The sequence below is a fragment of the Zootoca vivipara genome, chromosome 12 (assembly GCF_963506605.1).
Source record: "Zootoca vivipara chromosome 12, rZooViv1.1, whole genome shotgun sequence".
NCBI lineage: Eukaryota > Metazoa > Chordata > Lepidosauria > Squamata > Lacertidae > Zootoca > Zootoca vivipara.
The window spans coordinates 14,392,625-14,411,854 of record NC_083287.1 but is presented as its reverse complement, the minus strand read 5'-3'; the positions used below and the strand labels follow the sequence as shown (position 1 = coordinate 14,411,854).

Genomic DNA, 19,230 nt, shown 5'->3' with positions numbered 1-19,230 from the left:
GAGGGCGGGCCCAGTGACGCGCAGCCCCGTCCTCGTGGCCCGATCGGCTCCTCCCGTTGGCGGCTGTCCCCGCCAGTCTCCTCCTTCGCGGAGAGAAGAGGCCGCGGGTGAGTGAATATGTGAGGGCGGCGAGGCTGGGCTAAAGGGGACGGGAGACCCTTTTTTCTCTCAGTTCCCCTCAGAGCGAGGGGGAGAAGAGGCAGGAAGGGCCTGCGACCCCGAAGCCGTTAAAAGGGCTGCGGCGGGGAGAGAAACCCGCGGCCGGGGAGTTATGTGGAGGGTTATGACAAACATTTAAGCTGGGGGGGGGGAGAATAAAATTACTGTAAATAAAATTTGTGTAGGGAAGAGGAGGGGCGGATTCCCGCCGTCGCCCTCCTCCTTTTTGCCCCGTTCACACGAGCGCACCCCCATATTTGGCGCCGCCCGGCCCTCCGTGAGGGAATGGCAAGCCTGAGAGGCTCTCCGGAGCGACTCCCTTTCCGACCCCGTGAGAAGAGAGGCTGCTATTGGGTTGAGGTGTCCCGTCCCCCCCAGTTTCCTAGCTAAATTCCTAACGGGCGCTTCTCAGGGACTAGCGCCTTGAGAAGTTGGCCCGTTTCCCGACGTTCCCGTTCTCGTGGCGCTTCGGGGCGTCACCCCAAATCCTGCTCCAGGCAGAGCTTTCTTTAATCGAAAGTAAACTGGCATCCCCAAGCGCTCAGGGAAAAAAACCTTGTCAAAACCCCTACTTTTAGTTAAGTATTTTTATTTATTTACTTGATGCTCTCTCTCACCCACCCACCCATGGTTTTTGTAGCGGAGCGAGGGCGAATTTCAGGACAGTCCTGTCCGCACGTCAAATAAAGCAGCTTATTTCGAGAGAGAAGTCAACTGACTGCAGAGGGAGAGACTTGGCATGTCAACACTGCAACTTTTATAATGAAAAATCACACGCCCACCCAGTATTTTTTTAATGGCCAAGCAAAATCCCGAGGAAGATTTTGGGACTATGAAAACTTCCCGTCAAACTGATTGTGAAGCAAAGTAGCAGTGGGAGGAGGAGGGAGAGGACATGGATTTTGAAGCCACTGTAGAATATTGTCTGTATTGGCCCAAAAAATATTTTATAGCCTTAAAGAGGCCGTGGCTGGGGGCCATTGTCATGAAGAGTGTGCTCCGCCAACTTGTAAATGAGTTATTGAGATGATGCAAATGGATAATTGGCACACACATATGAAAACTTTTTTAAAAAAATGCTTACTGGATTTCCTCCAGAAAGGGTAGAATCCGATTGAATTGGGGCCCGGGGGGGGGGGGGAGAGACTAGCATTTCGATGGCAGTGATGTTATGTAGATGCTGCAAAATAATAATAATAAATTGCAATGATGTGTAGATGCTGCAAAATAATAATAATCTAAATGCATAGTATGAGTTCCTGGATAAACTGCTTTCAACCACATGTATATCTGAGAGGTACATCTGTCAGTTTGCCCGTGCCTCATTGGAGTCTGACAGCTGTATGCACATGCATTTTTCTGCCCCGGCAGTGTACACACTGGGAAGTATACACTGGCTAATTTTTCCCATTTCGGGGACCAGTACTGTATATCCATATATGATAGTAAGATCATGCGACAGCTTCTGCAACTCAACTCAAATAGGGAGATTTTTTCTATGTAAGGGGAAGGGTGAGGTGTGGCTCAATACATTTTCCTGCCTGATTTGGAGCAGCTGACTGGCGCATAATACTCATGGCCCACAAGGTATTCTGCCGCCTGAGGCAGAAAATATCTCTTAACTGTACTCTTTTCGGGCACCTGCTAAAAACATTGTTTCGACAAGCCTATCCAGATACTTAGGAAGTTGAGGTAATTTTAATGTTTTAGTATTTTAACTTTTGTATGTTTTAAAGTATAGTGATTTTTTCTTGATTTTGTTTTATCTTTTTATAAACCGCTTTGATATATGTTTGTTTTGTTTTGTGTTTTGTTTGCAAACAAGCAGTGTATAAATTTCATAAAACAAACAAACAAATTCTTTTTAGGATTAAAGGATAGCAACAGTACATTAAATAATCTGCTTTCCTTTCACGGCGCCCAAAATCAGCCGCTTTACTTTGAAGATGACAATCGGCCTCTGTTAACTTGGCACAGCCTTAAATCATAACAAAGCAGTGTTTTCTGAACCCTTAGTGATGCGTTGCATCAAGAAAACACTTGTTCCAGCTGGGTTTTGAATGTTTTTGTATATAGAAGTTATATATAGAAAAAAAGAGAGGTTCTGAGGCTTAAATCTTCCTGGAATCCTTGTTCTCTAATTGTAACTGTGTAGTTGACCCTAATGTGTCTAAACATTTAAACTGCACTCAACATATTACTTATGTGATGACACACCAAGCCTTTCGTTGCTTATCTGAACTTGCCAGTAGTGCTTCCTTCAAAACATTCCCATGCAAATGAACGTTCACTTAGGAGGAAAATGGTAACTTGTGAAGACACTAGACTTCTATTACAGTATTTGCAAATCTAACTAAGGCTTTTGAAGCATCAAGGAGTGGCTCAATCTTGTTTGACTTTGGTTTGACATGAGTATAAATCACACAGTATCCTAATTATCAACAGATTGTTCCTAAATAATTTGAGAAGCGTACCCTAGTTTTAGGATCATATGATTTCTGATCATACAGTAGTATTAATATATCCTGAGAGAAGCTGCCTAGAGAGCCCCCATCTATTCTTATAGTATTGCTAACACAAGTTCTTACAATCAAATTTAAATAAAGTTATTACCATAAATGTATATTGCAAGTATATATACGCAAAAGAAAAAAAAAGGTCTTTCGAAATGTTTCCTAATAGCATATTAATTTGATTTAGACAGAATTTATCTCTGTTATGCTTAACCAAGGGAGAGAGGATAACAAATGATTCACTTATGGCCTAACCATTAATGCTGATGATGTAAAGTACTAACAGCAGCACAGTTATCTTGGCCAAAGTTTGAGAAACATAATTGAGAAACATAAAAGATTTGCAGTGTACAAAGGATATTCCTTTCTATTTTCGGAATTGGGTAAATGTGTTAACTTTGTAGCAGTGCAATCTTTTGCTATGCTGCTTTAGATTGCAACCCCTGGGCATAAGCCAGTATTGAAAATAGGGGGGGTTACAAATAAATTAATTTGCCATTAATATGGGAATGTGCTCCATGGATAAAACTACAGTTCATTGGGACTTACTTCAGAGTAGACACAAGATTTCATAGTACATTCAGGAAACTACAGTACTTTTTGATTTCACTAAATGAGATCTAGGGAGCAAAATGCATTATTAAATGACTTAAAACTGTAACTTTTCAATTCAACATGTTCACTTGATTTGATCAGACAGCTTGCCATCTTTGATAGAAAAGAATATATATTTGGCTTTTTCTAATGCAATCTTTACAGCTGAACTTTGTCAAGAACGTGTCTATAATTGTAGTCTAACAAGCTATGTAGAAATACTGGAATATCCTTTCTTCAAGGTTGAAGGTGAAATGTTGCTTTTACCAAAGCAAAAAAACTGGGGGGGGGGGAGCAAAAGAAAAGTAGGTGATAGTGCTACCCAGTTGTTGATTTACAGTAAATTGTATACCCTTGAATGTTCATTTCTTCTGCAGCACACAACTATTTTATTCTTTTTTCATTCCTTTGGTAAGCCAGTTATCCAAAAGATGAAGATAAGCTGGTCGGCATATGACACATTTGAGGCAAATTTCAAACCACTTGTGGTGGTTGAGCTTGCAAAAGACACCAAAGATGAAACGAAAGAATGGCTGACACAAAAGATAATAGAAAAGAAGAAAAATGGAGGTTGGTACTCTTTACTTCTACGTAAATCTGTTTCTTAAAGTATGAAAATATAATTATACAAATACATTTTAAAAGAACATATATAGTTTATTTAAATATTTCTAAAGGAAAAAGGATCTTATTCTGAGATTTTATTTATAGAGATGAAAGTTGCATGGTTGAATATTATCTTGATACTTCATATTCAACTGATTGACATAAAAACCTCCTTTTTTGCTGAAATTGTGTAGAGAACATTTTCTTTAAGTCTCCTTTAATATGTGCGAGCCTAATTAGCAAGGCTGCCATCCACATTTGCACGAAACCATCTCTAAAGGCTGTTGTCATTTTCCTGTAAGCATTCATTTACAGAGCTACAAGTCTTATGTGCTAAGTCAGCTCCAGGTTCTCTTAGATGAAATGGTGTAGGTCCATTTCAGTTGGGTTTTTGATTTTAAAACTAAGACTGCCAAAATAAAGACACTGTTCATTATCTTCAGCTGCTTTTGATCTCATTGACTGTAGCATCCTTCTGGATAGGCTGCCTCAGTTGGATTTTAGAAGTACTGTTAGGATGGCCAGTTTGGATGGTGTTGAGCAGGCACCCCCAAACTTCGGCCCTCCAGATGTTTTGGACTACAATTCCCATCATCCCTGACCACTGGTCCTCTTAGCTAGGGATCATGGGAGTTGTAGGCCAAAACATCTGGAGGGCCGCAGTTTGGGGATGCCTGGTGTTGAGGGTTCTACTCGCCTGTGCTATTTGTCATCTACATGAAAGCACTGGGCAAGGGCATCTAGATATTTCAACTAAGATGTTGCAAATCTGCAGTTGACACTGCGCCTTTTTATCAAATCCAGGAGAGGTAGTAGGTATTTTAATCAGTGCTTGGTCGTGGTAATATACTGGATGAGGGCCAATAAACCCTGCAGCTCAAGAGGATCTCTTTGTTGAGAATTCATCATGATTTGCTTGTACAAAGTTATGCAGGGGTTATTGACCATTCATCTGTTGTTTTTCAGTGGATTTGTTGCGCTAGGGAAACAGCGCACTTTAAATCCACTTTAAATTCTGGTGTCCCTCCTGAAAAATAGTGACAGCCTGGAGGTTTTGATTTGATTTAAGATTTGTATTTTGTTTTCCCAACAACAAACGTTGAGCTGAACTCACAAAAGCATTAAAACAACAACAAATGCTGCAACTATCATTCCAAACACAGCATATAAATAAAGCAAACAGCAGCAAATGCTTCATCAAAACAATTAATACAATTCAATGGAGTCAAAGTAACTCATAATATTGCCAGCATACTTCCTAATCACATGGAACATTAATCCAGAACAACAAGAAATGGATTAGCTGTTCCATGTTGCTGCCCTTAGAAAAGATAGAGGTATTTTTAATAGATGACTCGTCCAGCTGCTTGAGTGGTGTTCAACCTGTTCTGGAAGGGTTTGCATTCCCCCTAAAGCAGGGCTGGGGAACCTGTGCCTCTCAAATGTTGTTGGACTCCCAATGCCCATCTGAGCCAGCCAGCATGGCCAATGATCAGGTGTGGTGAGAGCCTCTGAAGGGTACATTTTCCCCATCCCTGGGCTTGCAGCATTGTCTCTGGAAGCACAAGGGGTCTCTCTAGCTCAATACTGTATCAATTTAGGCTGATTTACCAACCATGGCCTTTCCTGGACAGGTAGCCTTACAACAATTATCCATGTTCTCGTAACCTCTCTCTTGGGTTGTTTTTCTTTTCCCCATCAGCCAAGGGCTCCCTCATCCTATTGGTTTGCTGTTTTTAACTACATCTTAAGTGGCTTCTCCCCCCCCCCCTTTTGTATATAATTTTTATTAGATTTTCTGTTTTACAATTTAAAATACTCATTTTACATCCTTAAGATATCAGTGACTTCCCTTCTTTTTCCATGGTTCATTTTACATACCCTAAATCCCTGCATATTTTACAAAAAACTATATCATTCAGTATTTCATTATTGCATCCATCAAACATATTTACACTGTTGAATTTATCTTATGCTGCCAGCATTTTGAGCTGTACGCAGTTATTTCCCATATATTCAATAAATGTTTTCCAATCTTCTTTAAACATATGTTCTTCTTGTTCTCTTATTCTATATGTTAAGTCTGCGAGTTGTGCATATTCTGCCAACTTAAGTTGCCATTCTCCTTTGGTTGGGACCGCACTCATTTGCAATTTTTGGGCTAACAAAACATGGCCCGCAGTAGTAGCATACATAAATAACCTTTTCTGACACCTGGGAATTTCAGTCTGAATTATCCCCGACAGAAAGGACTCTGGTATTTTTTTTTGAAAGAACTTTTAAAGTATTTGGGAAAGTATTTTTTCAATTCATTATGGATCATTTCCCAATACTCTTTTACCCTTTTACAAGTCCACCACATATGAAAGAACGTTCCCTCCACCGCTTTGCACTTATGTGCCTTTTCTTAAAACACACACACAAACCATAAGCATTTTATTGAGATCCTTATATGCATGTTTTCTCCTGTGTACTTGCTCTTTAGTTGTTGCTCACAAGCAGAGGCTTGTGCTCCACTTGCCTTTTAAATCTATCAAACTCTGGCCACAATCCAGCCAAACTTAAGTATTTTAAAATCTTAATGATTTGATTGTTGGATATTTAAGTATGTCCTTACTACTGAATGTTGATAACACAAACTTGTTCTATAGATAAGGAATCATTTCTATTTAACCCTTTAGATGCTGTGCCTCTTAAACTCTTAAACTCAGCCTGAGCAATGCATGAGTCCAATTCATTATGTATTTAAAATATCTTCTATTAAAATTAAGTTCTGTTTAATTTCTTGCCTTATTTTGAAGGAGCCCAGCTTTTGGTGAAACCCTTGATGGCAGATGGGAAGAAAATAGAAGGGAACCAGAATATTTATATTGTTGGAGCATCTCCCTTGAGGCTGCTTCTGGGAGCTGAAACGGTGGGGTTGGTGAAAGAATGTAATGATAACACAATGAGAGCCTTTACGTATACCGCTAGAAAAACCTTCAAAGATTTTGCAGGTAAATCAAACTGTTTTTAGAATTGTTTCTGACATAATTGCATGTTTTTGCTTTTTAGGGCATAAAAACCATTTAAATTGAACATTGAACTTTCACCTCTCAGTCATGAAACTATATGCATTTCTGAGTTTTGAAATGTGATTATGCTTTCCTACATTATGTGGAAACCTGTTGAATTTTAAATTTTGACATTAAGCAACATTTTTAAAAAAGTAGATTCCAGTGTTTTTTTAATAAATGGATCTGAACAAGTAGCTATCCATTGTAGGAGGCTGAAGGTTTGACACTGTAATACAAACTTCTTTGAGAGTAAGTTTCATTCAACTCAGTGAAGTTTTATTCTGATTTGACATTTATAGGATTGCATTTTAATGTCTTGGTTAGTTATTTCCTTAAGAGACCTCTTGCTTTGATGACATACTGTGCCTCCCAGATAACTGCTTCCTCTAGGAATTTTGCAAGATAAGAGAACACATGTTCAACCATATCAACTCTTTTCTGATTTAGAGGACAATCATGATTTCCTTACAATGGCAGAGTGTCAGTACATCATCAAACATGAACTTGAAAACCTGAGAGCCAAAGATGAAAAAATGATCCCGGGTTATCCTCAGGCAAAGCTTTATCCGGGAAAGTCAATTAGTGAGTAACTTTGTATTGAAGTTATATTGCATAAGCTCTGATATTGGGGGGAAATGTATGTGAAACCATAATTTTCGTTAGCTTTGGGAGAAAACTTAGATATTGCAAGTTGGCATGTGCAGTTTGCCACAGCTTCTGCTTACATTAATTTTATATAACTATTTCCTATTATTCCTTGATGGAACAACCTAAAAGAAATCTAGACATGCCTAGCAGCTTAAACTTCCTTAACGTATTTTGATTGGTTCTTCTGCTGCAGGTAGGTTTTAAGCTTGATTTATTCTGCACTTAGGTGCTGCTTGCTCCCATCTCTATATGTATATCTATGGGCAAAAAGCCTATTTCATAATATTTGGCACTTGCAAAAGTACAGACATGTAGCAATATTATATCCAGAACAAATTCCATTATCTATGTAAAGTGTCTAAAGCTGAGATCTGTGAACATGATTTGACAGAAATTTAGAATTGAGCTCATGGATCTGTCTTGGAAAAAGTAAGTCTGATGCAACACTCGTGTATATGTTCTTGGTTAAAAATGCCGATGATTAAGTGGTAAATAAATTCCCTAAACTATTAAACAAAAAGTGACTAATTAATGCCACATTTTATTTGTCTAGCAAAATGTATACACCGAGTACTAGGGCAAAAGACTTTTAAGCGATGTGCAATAAACAATCTAATATAGTCATTTAAAATACCAATAAAAACAAGTTACATAAAAATAGAACTAGTAACTATAAATCACTTATACTTAAGTGGTTTTAATATCAAATTACATGCCTGCATAGGCTTTCTGAACAAAAAAAATTGTAAAGGTAAAGGGGCCCCTGACCATCAGGTCCAGTCGTGTCCGACTCTGGGGTTGCGGCGCTCATCTCGCTCTATAGGCCGAGGGAGCCGGCGTTTGTCCGCAGACAGCTTCCGGGTCATGTGGCCAGCATGACAAAGCTGCTTCTGACGAATCAGAGCAGCGCACGGAAACGCCGTTTACCTTCCCGCTGGAGCGGTCCCTATTTATCTACTTGCACATTGGTGTGCTTTCGAACTGCTAGGTGGGCAGGAGCTGGGACCGAGCAACGGGAGCTCACCCCGTTGCAGGGATTCGAACCGCCGACCTTCTGATCGGCAAGCCCTAGACTCTGTGGTTTAACCCACAGCGCCACCTGGGTCCCAAAAACTCTATACAGTCGTACCTTGGATCCTCAAGTCAAATGTTTGACTCCCGAACGCTGCAAACCCGGACGTGAAGGAGCTTCCTGCAGCCAGTTAGAAGCCGCGCCTTGGTTTCTGATCATTTTGGAAGTCGAACGGAATCTGTTCCACTTCCAAGGTACCACTATATTGTATAACCTATGTAATGGTTGTTATTTTATTTATACCCGGCCCATTTCACTCTGTGTGGGAATATGATATCAGGACTAAAAACTACACGTATAAAAAAAAATATAGATTGAAAAATGTTATTCAGAGAATCATTTAGTGGGGTCTGGATAAGATAAGTCAGATGATGCATATTTACTCTGCTACATGAACCATTCCAGAATTAATACACTGTCCCTTATTTCTTTTTTTTTCTCTTTCAGTGCGAAGGCTAATATCCAATGGTATTCTACTTCAGATTTTTCCACTTCATGACCCAGAAGAACTAAAGAAACTTGGACATACATGGTACAAAAAACTGAAAATTAGCTACCAGCCTTTAGGTAAGATAGCCTTACAATCTTGGCTTCTTCTGGTATGAACTGTGCGATTTTATTGGGGCCTCATTACTTATAAGGCTATGTACATCAACCTTTGATGTGAGATACCTATTCAAGACCACAGCACACCAGAACTGAGTAAGCAACAAACAAATTGAGAAAGTTCACCAACAAATAGTCTGTGAAGGTACAGAAAAGTAAATTAGGTCACGTGTTGAAGGGGACCAGGAAGCAAAACCAAAGGACACTAGCCAATTTGTCCTTGAGGAAAATTCCCTCTGATCTGCATGGGTTATTACTCTGATCCGTCATGGATTTAGTTTGTCTCATCCTGAGCTTGAGCTAATACAAAATGGGCATTTCACATTGACAGACTAATGGTGGAATCCTAACCATGTCTGGTCAAAAGTCCGTGTTACTGAATTCAATAGGGCTTACTCCCAGGAAAGTGGAGTTAGGATTGTAGTTCATGTGATTTGTGTGTGCTTTTTAAAATTACTGAGCAATGGGAGACTGCCTGAAATTGTCTGCACCTGGGAGCTGTTGCATACAACAGTAGATAAATGTGGAGTTACTTGCCACATGGATCAGGTGTGGAAATGCATTCCTTTCAGCAGTTGGAAATGGCCTGGAGAAAACTGCCTAGTAGTGCCTGATTCATGTGGTGAGCCAGACGATTTTGGGAAGTGGTCCTAATTTACACTTATCATTGTGCTTGCAAAGCAACAGCTTAAACTCTGGTATTGCCCTATCTTTGAGGAAAATGAGGTATGAATTATTAAGTACTCCATACACTACATAAGGCACTTGATGCTTCAGAATGTAATAAAGGGGTACCTTGGTTGCTGAATGGCTTGGCTTCCGAACAAATTGGTTCCCGAACTCCGCAAACCTGGAAAGTAAGTGTGAACGTGTTTTGGAAGACGAATGTCTGACGTGGCTTCTGCAGCTTCCGCAGCTACCACTTAAGTGCAGGGAGCTCCTGCAGCCAATCAGAAGCTGTGCCTTGGTTTTCAAACGGTTTCAGGAGTCAAATGGACTCCTGGAATGGATTAAGTTCAAGAACCAAGGTACCACTGTAACCCTTTTTATTTTTTAAAATGCCCAAAAGCTAATGTAAGCCTGCCAATTTTTGTGTGTATGAGACTTACATTTATTCTCTTTGTTTTCCCACAGATGAAATTCGCTGCTATTTTGGTGAAACCATTGCTTTCTATTTTGCCTTTTTGGAGTATATCACATTTGCTTTGGTTCCAATGGCTATCATTGGGATTCCTTATTATATCTTTGATTGGGAAGATTATGACAAGTATGTGCTGTTTGCAGGATTCAACCTGCTTTGGTCTGCTATTATCCTTGAACTCTGGAAGCGGTGTTGTGCTCTAATGGCCTACAGGTGGGGGACACTTTTGATGAAGCGACAGTTTGAGGAGCCCAGGCCAGGGTTTCATGGAGTTTTAGGCATTAATCCCGTGACTGGGAGAGAGGAGCCGGTATACTCTAGTTTCAAAAGACAGTTACGAATTTATTTAGTCTCATTACCATTTGTGTGCCTTTGCCTCTACTTCTCACTTTATGTCATGATGGTTTACTTTGAATTGGAAAACCAGGCGCATTTATATCATGAAGAGAACCAATCCGAATTCAGCAGCTTAATATTATATGTGCCCAGCATAATTTATGCTGTTGTGATTGAAGTTCTGAACCGCATCTATAGATACGCTGCAGAGTTCTTAACCTCATGGGGTAAGATTTCTCTCTTATTCTCTTATGTTGAATCATTTTCTAAGATATTATCGATTCAATGATCATGTGATAGTTGGCTTTTATGAAAGAACCTCTTTATTATGTGAGCTATAATTCCACTGCGAAGGATGCTTATTGCAAAAAGACTGCGCTAGAAACAATTTAGAGAAATTTGTTTGTGCCAGATAAGATGCCTGTAGACGTGTGATATAGATAACATTTTTGTTCAGTCATGTTGACCCCTCAAGAATTCCATCCACTCCCACTTTTAGAAACATAAAGCCAATACAGATTCTTAAATAATCTGTGGGCCAATTTTAAACAATTAACAGTGAAATCATATATATGTCTACTTAAAAGTAGGCTCTGTTTAGTTCAGTAACACTTATTTCCACCACCATGCTAATACAAGTGTGTGTATAAATTAGTGGAGACTGAAGGTTTTTTTTTCAGTTGGGGTTAGTGGCCTGAACATAGAAAACAAAAACTCTGCCTTTTATCTTGAGGTGGAATGAAGCCAGAGCTATGTGTTCTGAGGGCTCCATACACGCCTTTCCAAACTGGCAGCAGTTGTATATTTGTAGGAAGAAATTTTTTAATTGTGCTTAACATGGGAGAGTGCCCTGATTGAATGCTTGCAAAAGTGCAAGAAAGACGCTGTTCGTTCAAGTCTCATGGGCTACAATCTGACAATAGGGGTTTCCATGCAAAACAGAGGTAGATCTGATCGCTAGACCATGGCCAGGAGCAATCCAGCATCACCTGAGTTCTGCGAGTGCGGCTTTCTCCCGATTGAAGGGCAGAGTGTTTGAGGACCGGGAAACCAAAATGCTTGTTCCCAAAGCTATTGTACTACCAATCTTGCTGTACGCTTGTGAAACATGGACCAGTTATTAATGCCATCTCCAATTCCTCGAAAGATTCCGTCAACAGTGTCTCCGAAAAATGTTACATATCACTTGGGAAGACAGGCGAGCTAATGTCAGTGTACTGGAAGAAGCAAAGATCACCAGTGCCGAAGCAATGAATCTTAAACATCAACTTCTTTGGATTGGTCATGTTGTGTGGATGCCGGATTATCATCTTCCAAAGCAACTACAGTAGAACCTCTACTTACGACCACCTCTACTTGGGCCCGATCCAAGTCGCAATTGAGGCAAACCCGGAAGTAAATACCAGGTTTGCCACGATTCGCACATGCACAGAAGCGGCTGCCACCGTCTGCATATGCGCACAACGGCGCTTCCACCAGCAATCCGTTTCGCCTAAAGGACGGGCCGCTGGAACGGATTATGGTGGTAAGTAGAGGTTCCACTGTACTCTAGTTCGAACTTAAAAATGGAAAGCATAATGCGGGTGGTCAACTAACTAGGTTTAAAGACATTCTCAAGGCAAATCTAAAAAAATGTAGTATAAACGCCAACAACTGGGAAACACTGGCCTGTGAGCACTCCAATTGGAAAACAGCCTTTACACTGTTTCCAATCAAAACTGGAGAGGTTAGCTTTCTTTTCTTGGGTGCCTGATTATCTGGACAGATGCCTATTAGTCACCATGCTTCCCTAGGCGAGGGATGTGTTAGAACCCTCCGCCAGCAACACTTACCAACCGCAGGTCACCCCGGTGACGTGTCTTGCCTGTGTGCGGCTTCAGGTCTTGAAACTTTAAAGGTTCAAAAGTAAAAAAACCACACAAAACAACCTGGAGACAAGTTTGCTCGTTCTTATTTTTTGAGCAGATGTTTTGTAGAGCCAAAGTGTGCCTCCATGTCGAGAGGTGAAATGGAAAACCGCTGTCAATCAAGGCAAAAAAAATCCAAGGAAAACCCAGACAGCGTTGAGCCAGTAGAAATGCTGAAATGAACTCCACCGATATCCATTTTGGGGAACCGCAGAGGAAGAGGGAGAAGCAGTGCTGGGGAGAGGGGAGAGACTTCCCAGAATCCTCTGCAACCTGGCCTGATCCTGCAAAGCTGTGCTTCGCCGCCATCCCTACCTGGGCTTCAGTCCTCTTCTGTCTGCCACTTACCTCCTTGAGGTCTCCTGAGTCCCACAATGTGTTGCTCTTGTAAACTTTGTGGTCTAAGTTCAGCGGGCTGTCCGAGCCAGGGTCTCTCTGGGGGGCAAGGGGTTTCTTTCCATTTGTGGTCCTCCTGCACACAACTTCAAAGTTGCCGATATCCATTTCGGGGAACTGCGTAGGCAGAGGAAGAAGACCTGTCAGCAGCACTGGGAAGAGGGGAGACACTTCCCAGAATCCTCTGCAACCTGGCCTGATCCTGCAAGGCTCTCTTTGGCCACTCTGTCTGCCATGTACCACATCCGTGAGGTTGCCAGAGTCGCTCTCATAACCTTCATTGTCTACGCTCAGGGAGCTGTCCGAGCTGGCATCCATTTCGGGGAACTGCAAGAGGGAGAAGCCCTGTCAGCAGTGCTGAGAAAAGGAGAGAGAATGTGTGGCATCTGCTACATTTGGAAGCTACAATCAGAGACTGACAAGGAATGTGTCAGCGTGAGGAGGAGACAGGCATGGATCAGAGAGGCACTTTGCACAAAAGCCTTTCCAGGAAAGTAAAACTTGGGACACAGGCTTGTATCTGACATCAGAGTAGATCTATCGAAATGAATGAGCACGAATAACTGGCCCATGACTCTGAATGGGTCTACACTGAGTGGTACCTAAGGCACGTTTCCAGAAAGAAGGATTTGAACGGGGGGAGAAAGAGAATGATTATTTTTTATTAATTCATCTGCTATAAACGGCTTCTCGGCTCTTTCCAACCAGTAACACGAACAGTAAAATACACAATAAAACATTCAAATACAAGGCACCCATAATTGAAACAGCAAATAAAACAAGGACTCAAAGCTCCATTAACAACTGGCAGTTACCAAGAGAGATCAATCCCCTCACCAGTTTCCCCTCCATTGATCTCCAGAACTTGCTGAAGCGCAATCTGCTTTTCTTGCTCTCTCAAGCAAGGGGGATTTTTTTAAAAAAAATTAAGCCGGGGGGGGGGGGTTACCAATTCTGTCCATGCCACCGACAAACTGCTGATCCACAGCTCTTCAACTGCAAAGGTGGGTTAGGTTCTGAGGTGACATCACAAACGGGTTCCGGATGTGGGAATGTAGTAGGTAGTAGGAGAGGAGATATTGTTTAAATATTATCCTTCCTAACTCACGCTAGTGAGCCATATAGTAGAGCTCATTCCCCTTTACACAACAGGAAGCTAGTTGCAGATTCGTTTGAATCTCTTTAGTTAAGCAGTCTAATCTGTCTTTGCCCAGATTGGATTGATCCTGGTAAATCCCCTTTTGTTCCCTCCTAAAAAGAATAAAGGCAAAGGATTCTCCCTTATAAATAATGAAAAACGTACTTACATTCAGTTCACAGTATGGTCCCTGAAGGCAGGCTTTGGCTTGTAGTTACAGATACATAGAAAGGTGTGGATTCACCCCAGCAGTGCAGTTCAAGAGAAGCAAGTGGCTCCGAGAGGAGAAAGATGGCAAGAGAGTCCAAAAGAGAGAGATGGCTGCGTGACTGGACCTTTTGTTAGGTCTGCTAGGGTCATGCCCACCTACCTGGTCACATGCAGGGGGTGGATGCTCCAGACAGGTTTAACAGGAAGTTCAACTGGCTGGATCAACATGCACAGGGTAAAATACTCTAGGGAAACAAGGAATGTTGTATTACATACTATGTATTTTACCCTGTGCACTTACAGTTATATACACATTGCTTTTTTCAATAAAGAATATATAATGATGATGATAATATAATGTGCTTAATATAAATTGCATCTATTGTGCTTTGCGTTTATGTATGTTTCGTTAATTGGGATTTTTTTGGTTAAATTTCAGAAAACCATAGATTGGAGTCTTCATACCAGAATCACTTAGTTCTGAAAGTCCTGGTGGTATGTAGAGTCAGAAATACTTTCTTATTATTTGGGAATAGCTCTTGTCAGAATCCATTGAAATGAGGAGTTTGATCTTTGGCTCCAAACCAATATTTTTTAGCAATGTTTCAAGCAAAACACACTTTCATGTGTGCAGGAATAAACATAAACTCTTACTATTTAAGTGGTGTTTACATGGATTTAACGAAGGCAAATGATGTATCCTGTAAAGAAAGAATCTAAGTTCATTTGCAAAAATGGTGGAGTGCTTGTTACTGGAAAGGATTGTTCTGATCAGGGGTGTGAGCTAACAAAGCATAATTTTATGGATACAGTCTTGACTGTTAGTGGAAATCCCTGTGGTCTAGTGGTTAAGAGCAGTAGACTTGCAATCTGGTGAACGGGTTTGTGTCTCTGCTCCCCCACATGCAGCTGCTGGGTGACCTTGGGCTAGTCACACTTCTTTGAAGTCTCTCAGCCCCACCCACCTCACAGGGTGTCTGTTGTGGGGGAGGAGGGGAAAGGAGATTGTTAGCTGCTTTGAGACTCCTTCGGGTAGTGATAAAGCGGGATATCAAATCCAAACCACCACCACCTCCTCTTCTTCTTCTTCTTCTTCTTCTTCTTCTTCTTCTTCTTCTTCTTCTTCTTCTTCTTCTTCTTCTTCTTCTTCTTCTTCTTCTTCTTCTTCTTCTTCTTCTTCTTCTTCTTCTTCAGGATAGTTGTGTTTTCATTCTGCACAAGCTTCATCAAAATGAATGGGAATTGTGTAGGACAAGATTGGGGAAACTGAAGACTGTATTTCTAAACACACACACTTCTTTTTCATACATGCACCCCTAGTTCACATGAATGCACCCCATACTCATGTACAAACTCCCCATCCTCCACAAACAACTCCTACTTATGCATCCACATACATACACCTCCATTCACACCCCACACAAACATGCATACATGCATAGACACAGAACTAGCTGCTAACGAATGTGAATGGAGGAAAAGAGATTGTCCTTTCTTTGCTTCCATACTGCATGGTGAGACAGGAAAGACCATTTCTCCCCAGGTAGCATTGAGATGCAGCAAGCTCCTTCTTTCCTGTTGCTCCAGAGCAGTGCAGAGTAGGGAAGACCATGGGGACCGAAGTTTAAACTCCTTCCCTACTGCAGTTGATTGGATATTACACTCAGCAGTGGGAAAGGGAACATGTAACCCAGATTCAGATGCTTGGCACACCAGAGGTCCCCTGGGTGTTAGATGGGTATGTGGTACATTAAGTCCATGGTATCCTAAGATCTGTGGGATTATGTCACATGGTCCCTAGCTTTCTCATTTTGAACTGGTTCTGAAATGATGGAATTGAATATATATTTCTTTTTTCTTTTGCAGTTCAACTTTTTAAATTGCTTTGCATCTTTATTCTACATTGCTTTTGTCATGTTTGATATGAAACTTTTGAGACAGGTGAGTGATCTTACATTCTTTCAGTTATCTGATTATCTTTAAATCTCCAATATTTTTTATTAATTTACTAGGCTGATTCAGATAATAATTTCAAGCTTGCAAATATCTTCCAGAATCTCTGTAGCTGATCTGCTGTGATAGGTAGTCCTTAAGACTGAACTTAAGGCTACTGTGTTGTAATGTGAAATAATTGCTTCATGTTTAATATGGCTCTGTGCTTCTTTGCTTTACTTGCCATACTTTGTACTGACTTGGAAACTCTTTTCAGTCTTGTAGTAGCATTTAGAGCTGCATCCTTTCTTCACACAAGTTTGAGATACGTACTCTGGGACAAGTGGGTTGCAAATGATATTTTAGTGTGATTTAGTTTTAAGTCAAATTTCTGGGGCTGTCCTTTCTTTAGTAAACAGCTGACCATGAAATTGTTAACATAGTAATGCTAGCGGGAATGAAAGCTGCTACCAAAATGAGCTGCTTCTGTGATTGCTGCCATCCTTTTTTCTGCAGATGCAGCCTAAAATTTTGCTTCGCTTCAGTTCAGTATATTGTGGAATTCTTAGATCTGTAGTGCTCGTTACACAGGACATGCTCATTAGTTAATTGAATGCAGATATAATGCCCTTTTTAAGGACTGCTACAGTCTTGTTACATGTTTGCTTTGCTTAATTTTCTTAAAGAGCTTGGCAACTTTGCTGATAACTTCACAAGTCCTTAATCAATGTGTTGAAGCTGTGCTGCCTTACTGGCTCCAAAAGAGGCGGACCAAGAGTGTGAAGAAAAAGGTGAAAGCATTGGATATAGATACTGACCTGACTTTGTTTGAGCAAGTTAATCTGGAAAAAGGGATGGATACCTATCCGGTAAGTTGACTGTATCCTCTTCCATGGTTCATTGCATCTGAAAAGTGGAAGCTTAAAAAAACAAAAACAAAACAAATTTGACTATTGCTAATACTTGAAACCTTAATGGAATTTAAAGTGGAAATTAATGCCCCCCAAATAGTTAGAAAATGAACATTTTTGTGCTAGTTCAAGCCAGTGGTCTAAACTCATGCTTTATGTTGAGCTCACACCCTCAATCTTTTCCCAGCAGGTAAATCCTAGTGCATGTGACATAGTGGTACCATCAGGACTTTAGGGTCCAGGCCCCACTATCTATCTATCTACTACGGTCAAACCTCAGTTTCTGAACGCCTCCATTATCGCACGTCTCGGCTCCTGAAAGCCAAAAACCCAGAAGTAACGGTTCTGGTTTTCGAACAATTTTCGGAAACTGAACGGCTTCCGGGCAGTTTTCTTTTTCCTCCATTGACTTTGCCAACCGCCCTTGATCCTCGGTTGTCAAACGTTTCGGAAGTCAAACGGTCTTCCAGAACGGATTATGTTTGACAACCGAGATTTGGCTGTATCTGTCTTCTGATAAAACACATACCACATCTTACTTCATTTTGAAGTAAGTGAAGCAATCCACATCATATTTTAAAAAAGGAGCTCCCAGTAAGACCATTCTAAGCTCATCTCATTCACCTGGACCACCTGTTGCACTAGCTTTAAGAGTTTTTGATTTAGCTGTGGTCTAAACCACTGAACCTAGGGCTTGACGATCAGAAGGTCAGCGGTGCGAATCCCCGCAACAGGGTGAGCTCCTGTTGTTTGGTCCCAGCTCCTGCCAACCTTGCAGTTCGAAAGCACATCAAAGTGCAAGTAGATGAATAGGTACCGCTCTGGCGGGAAGGTAAACGGCGTTTCTGTGCGCTGCTCTGGTTCGCCAAAAGTGGCTTAGTCATGCTGGCCACATGACCCGGAAGCTGAACACCGGCTCCCTCGACCAGTAAAACGAGATGAGCGCCGCAACCCCAGAGTCGGTCACGACTGGAGCAAATGGTCAGGGGTCCCTTTACCTTTATATTAAGAATTGTTAAGAGGTTGGGAGTCTTGTACTCGGCCCTGTTCATCAACGTTGGTTCTGTCTGGAGCTCAGACTTCTGGGTAAAGAGGCGAGCTCATGAAGAAGCAGTTTCTCTTTCTGCTGGCTGCTAACACTCTCTTTAATAGCACCTGGGTGCTGGCTTGTCTGTACCAGGGCTTCAAGGCCAAGGATGATGACTTCACTTAATTGGGAAGAATTTAGCAGTTGTGGAGTCACACATACACCCTAGACCAGGCATCCCCAATCTTCGGCCCTCCAGATGTTTTGGACTACATTTCCCATCTTCCCTGACCACTGGTCCTGTTAGCTAGGGATCATGGGAGTTGTAGGCCAAAACATCTGGAGGGCCGCAGTTTGGGTATGCCTGCCCTAGACTTTTAGCTCTGGAAAGTTTTGGCCTAGTCACCTTCTGATTGGCTGGTTCTTAAGTATTACCCATAGGCCATCTGTGATGCCTCACCTTTTCCCTTTGCTTCTCTGACTGTCACCTGTGTTATAGGGCCATGGATTCATTGTTAATGTATCAGGCTAGATTAGATTAGCCTTTTTGCCTGTTCTGTGATTTCCCAGATAGTCCTATATTCCTAATAGCATTTTTCTTTCTTATTTTTCCTATGCGATAAGCTGGCTTCATTATATGCTGCTATTTTAATTGTGATTAGAAAACATCTACATCTTCATTCTAAACCATTGTCTGGACTCTTTTAGTCACATCTGTGACTGTATAATTTGGCTTCTTTTGCATGAGGCCCCAGAAGCAGAGAGTGGTACTTCAACTTCTGCTTCTTGGGATCTTAGGGATGTCTGGAATCTCCTGACTCAGATTGGGTGGGCAAACAGCCTTGGGGGCAGCTGTTCTATCTAAAAGCAGTTTGTTTATTTCCTGTGTGTTAGCCGCGTTTGAAACACCAATAAACATTTACTTGGGCTTTGGGGCAAATTTCCTGACATTAGTAAGGTTTTATTTGATAAATTTAA

At 41.3% G+C, this 19,230-nt stretch overlaps 1 protein-coding gene across 4 annotated transcripts in view; it reads left to right on the top strand.

Annotated features, from left to right (window-relative positions):
* ANO10 (anoctamin 10) overlaps positions 1-19,230 on the top strand; it is an 84,839-nt gene continuing 65,609 nt past the window's right edge. Inside the window, exons 1-9 of one of the 4 annotated variants that reach the window (XM_035129045.2) lie at positions 1-107; positions 3,687-3,836; positions 6,674-6,868; positions 7,376-7,510; positions 9,096-9,215; positions 10,389-10,958; positions 14,822-14,877; positions 16,249-16,323; positions 17,001-17,183. In XM_035129045.2, coding sequence (XP_034984936.2) covers positions 3,698-3,836; positions 6,674-6,868; positions 7,376-7,510; positions 9,096-9,215; positions 10,389-10,958; positions 14,822-14,877; positions 16,249-16,323; positions 17,001-17,183 — 1,473 coding nt within the window. In that variant the 5' untranslated portion in view covers positions 1-107; positions 3,687-3,697. Of the gene's footprint in view, positions 108-1,427; positions 1,852-3,682; positions 3,837-6,673; positions 6,869-7,375; positions 7,511-9,095; positions 9,216-10,388; positions 10,959-14,821; positions 14,878-16,248; positions 16,324-17,000; positions 17,184-19,230 lie in introns of those variants that run through there. The other 3 variants (XM_060280650.1, XM_035129046.2, XM_060280651.1) reach the window with 3 other exon arrangements.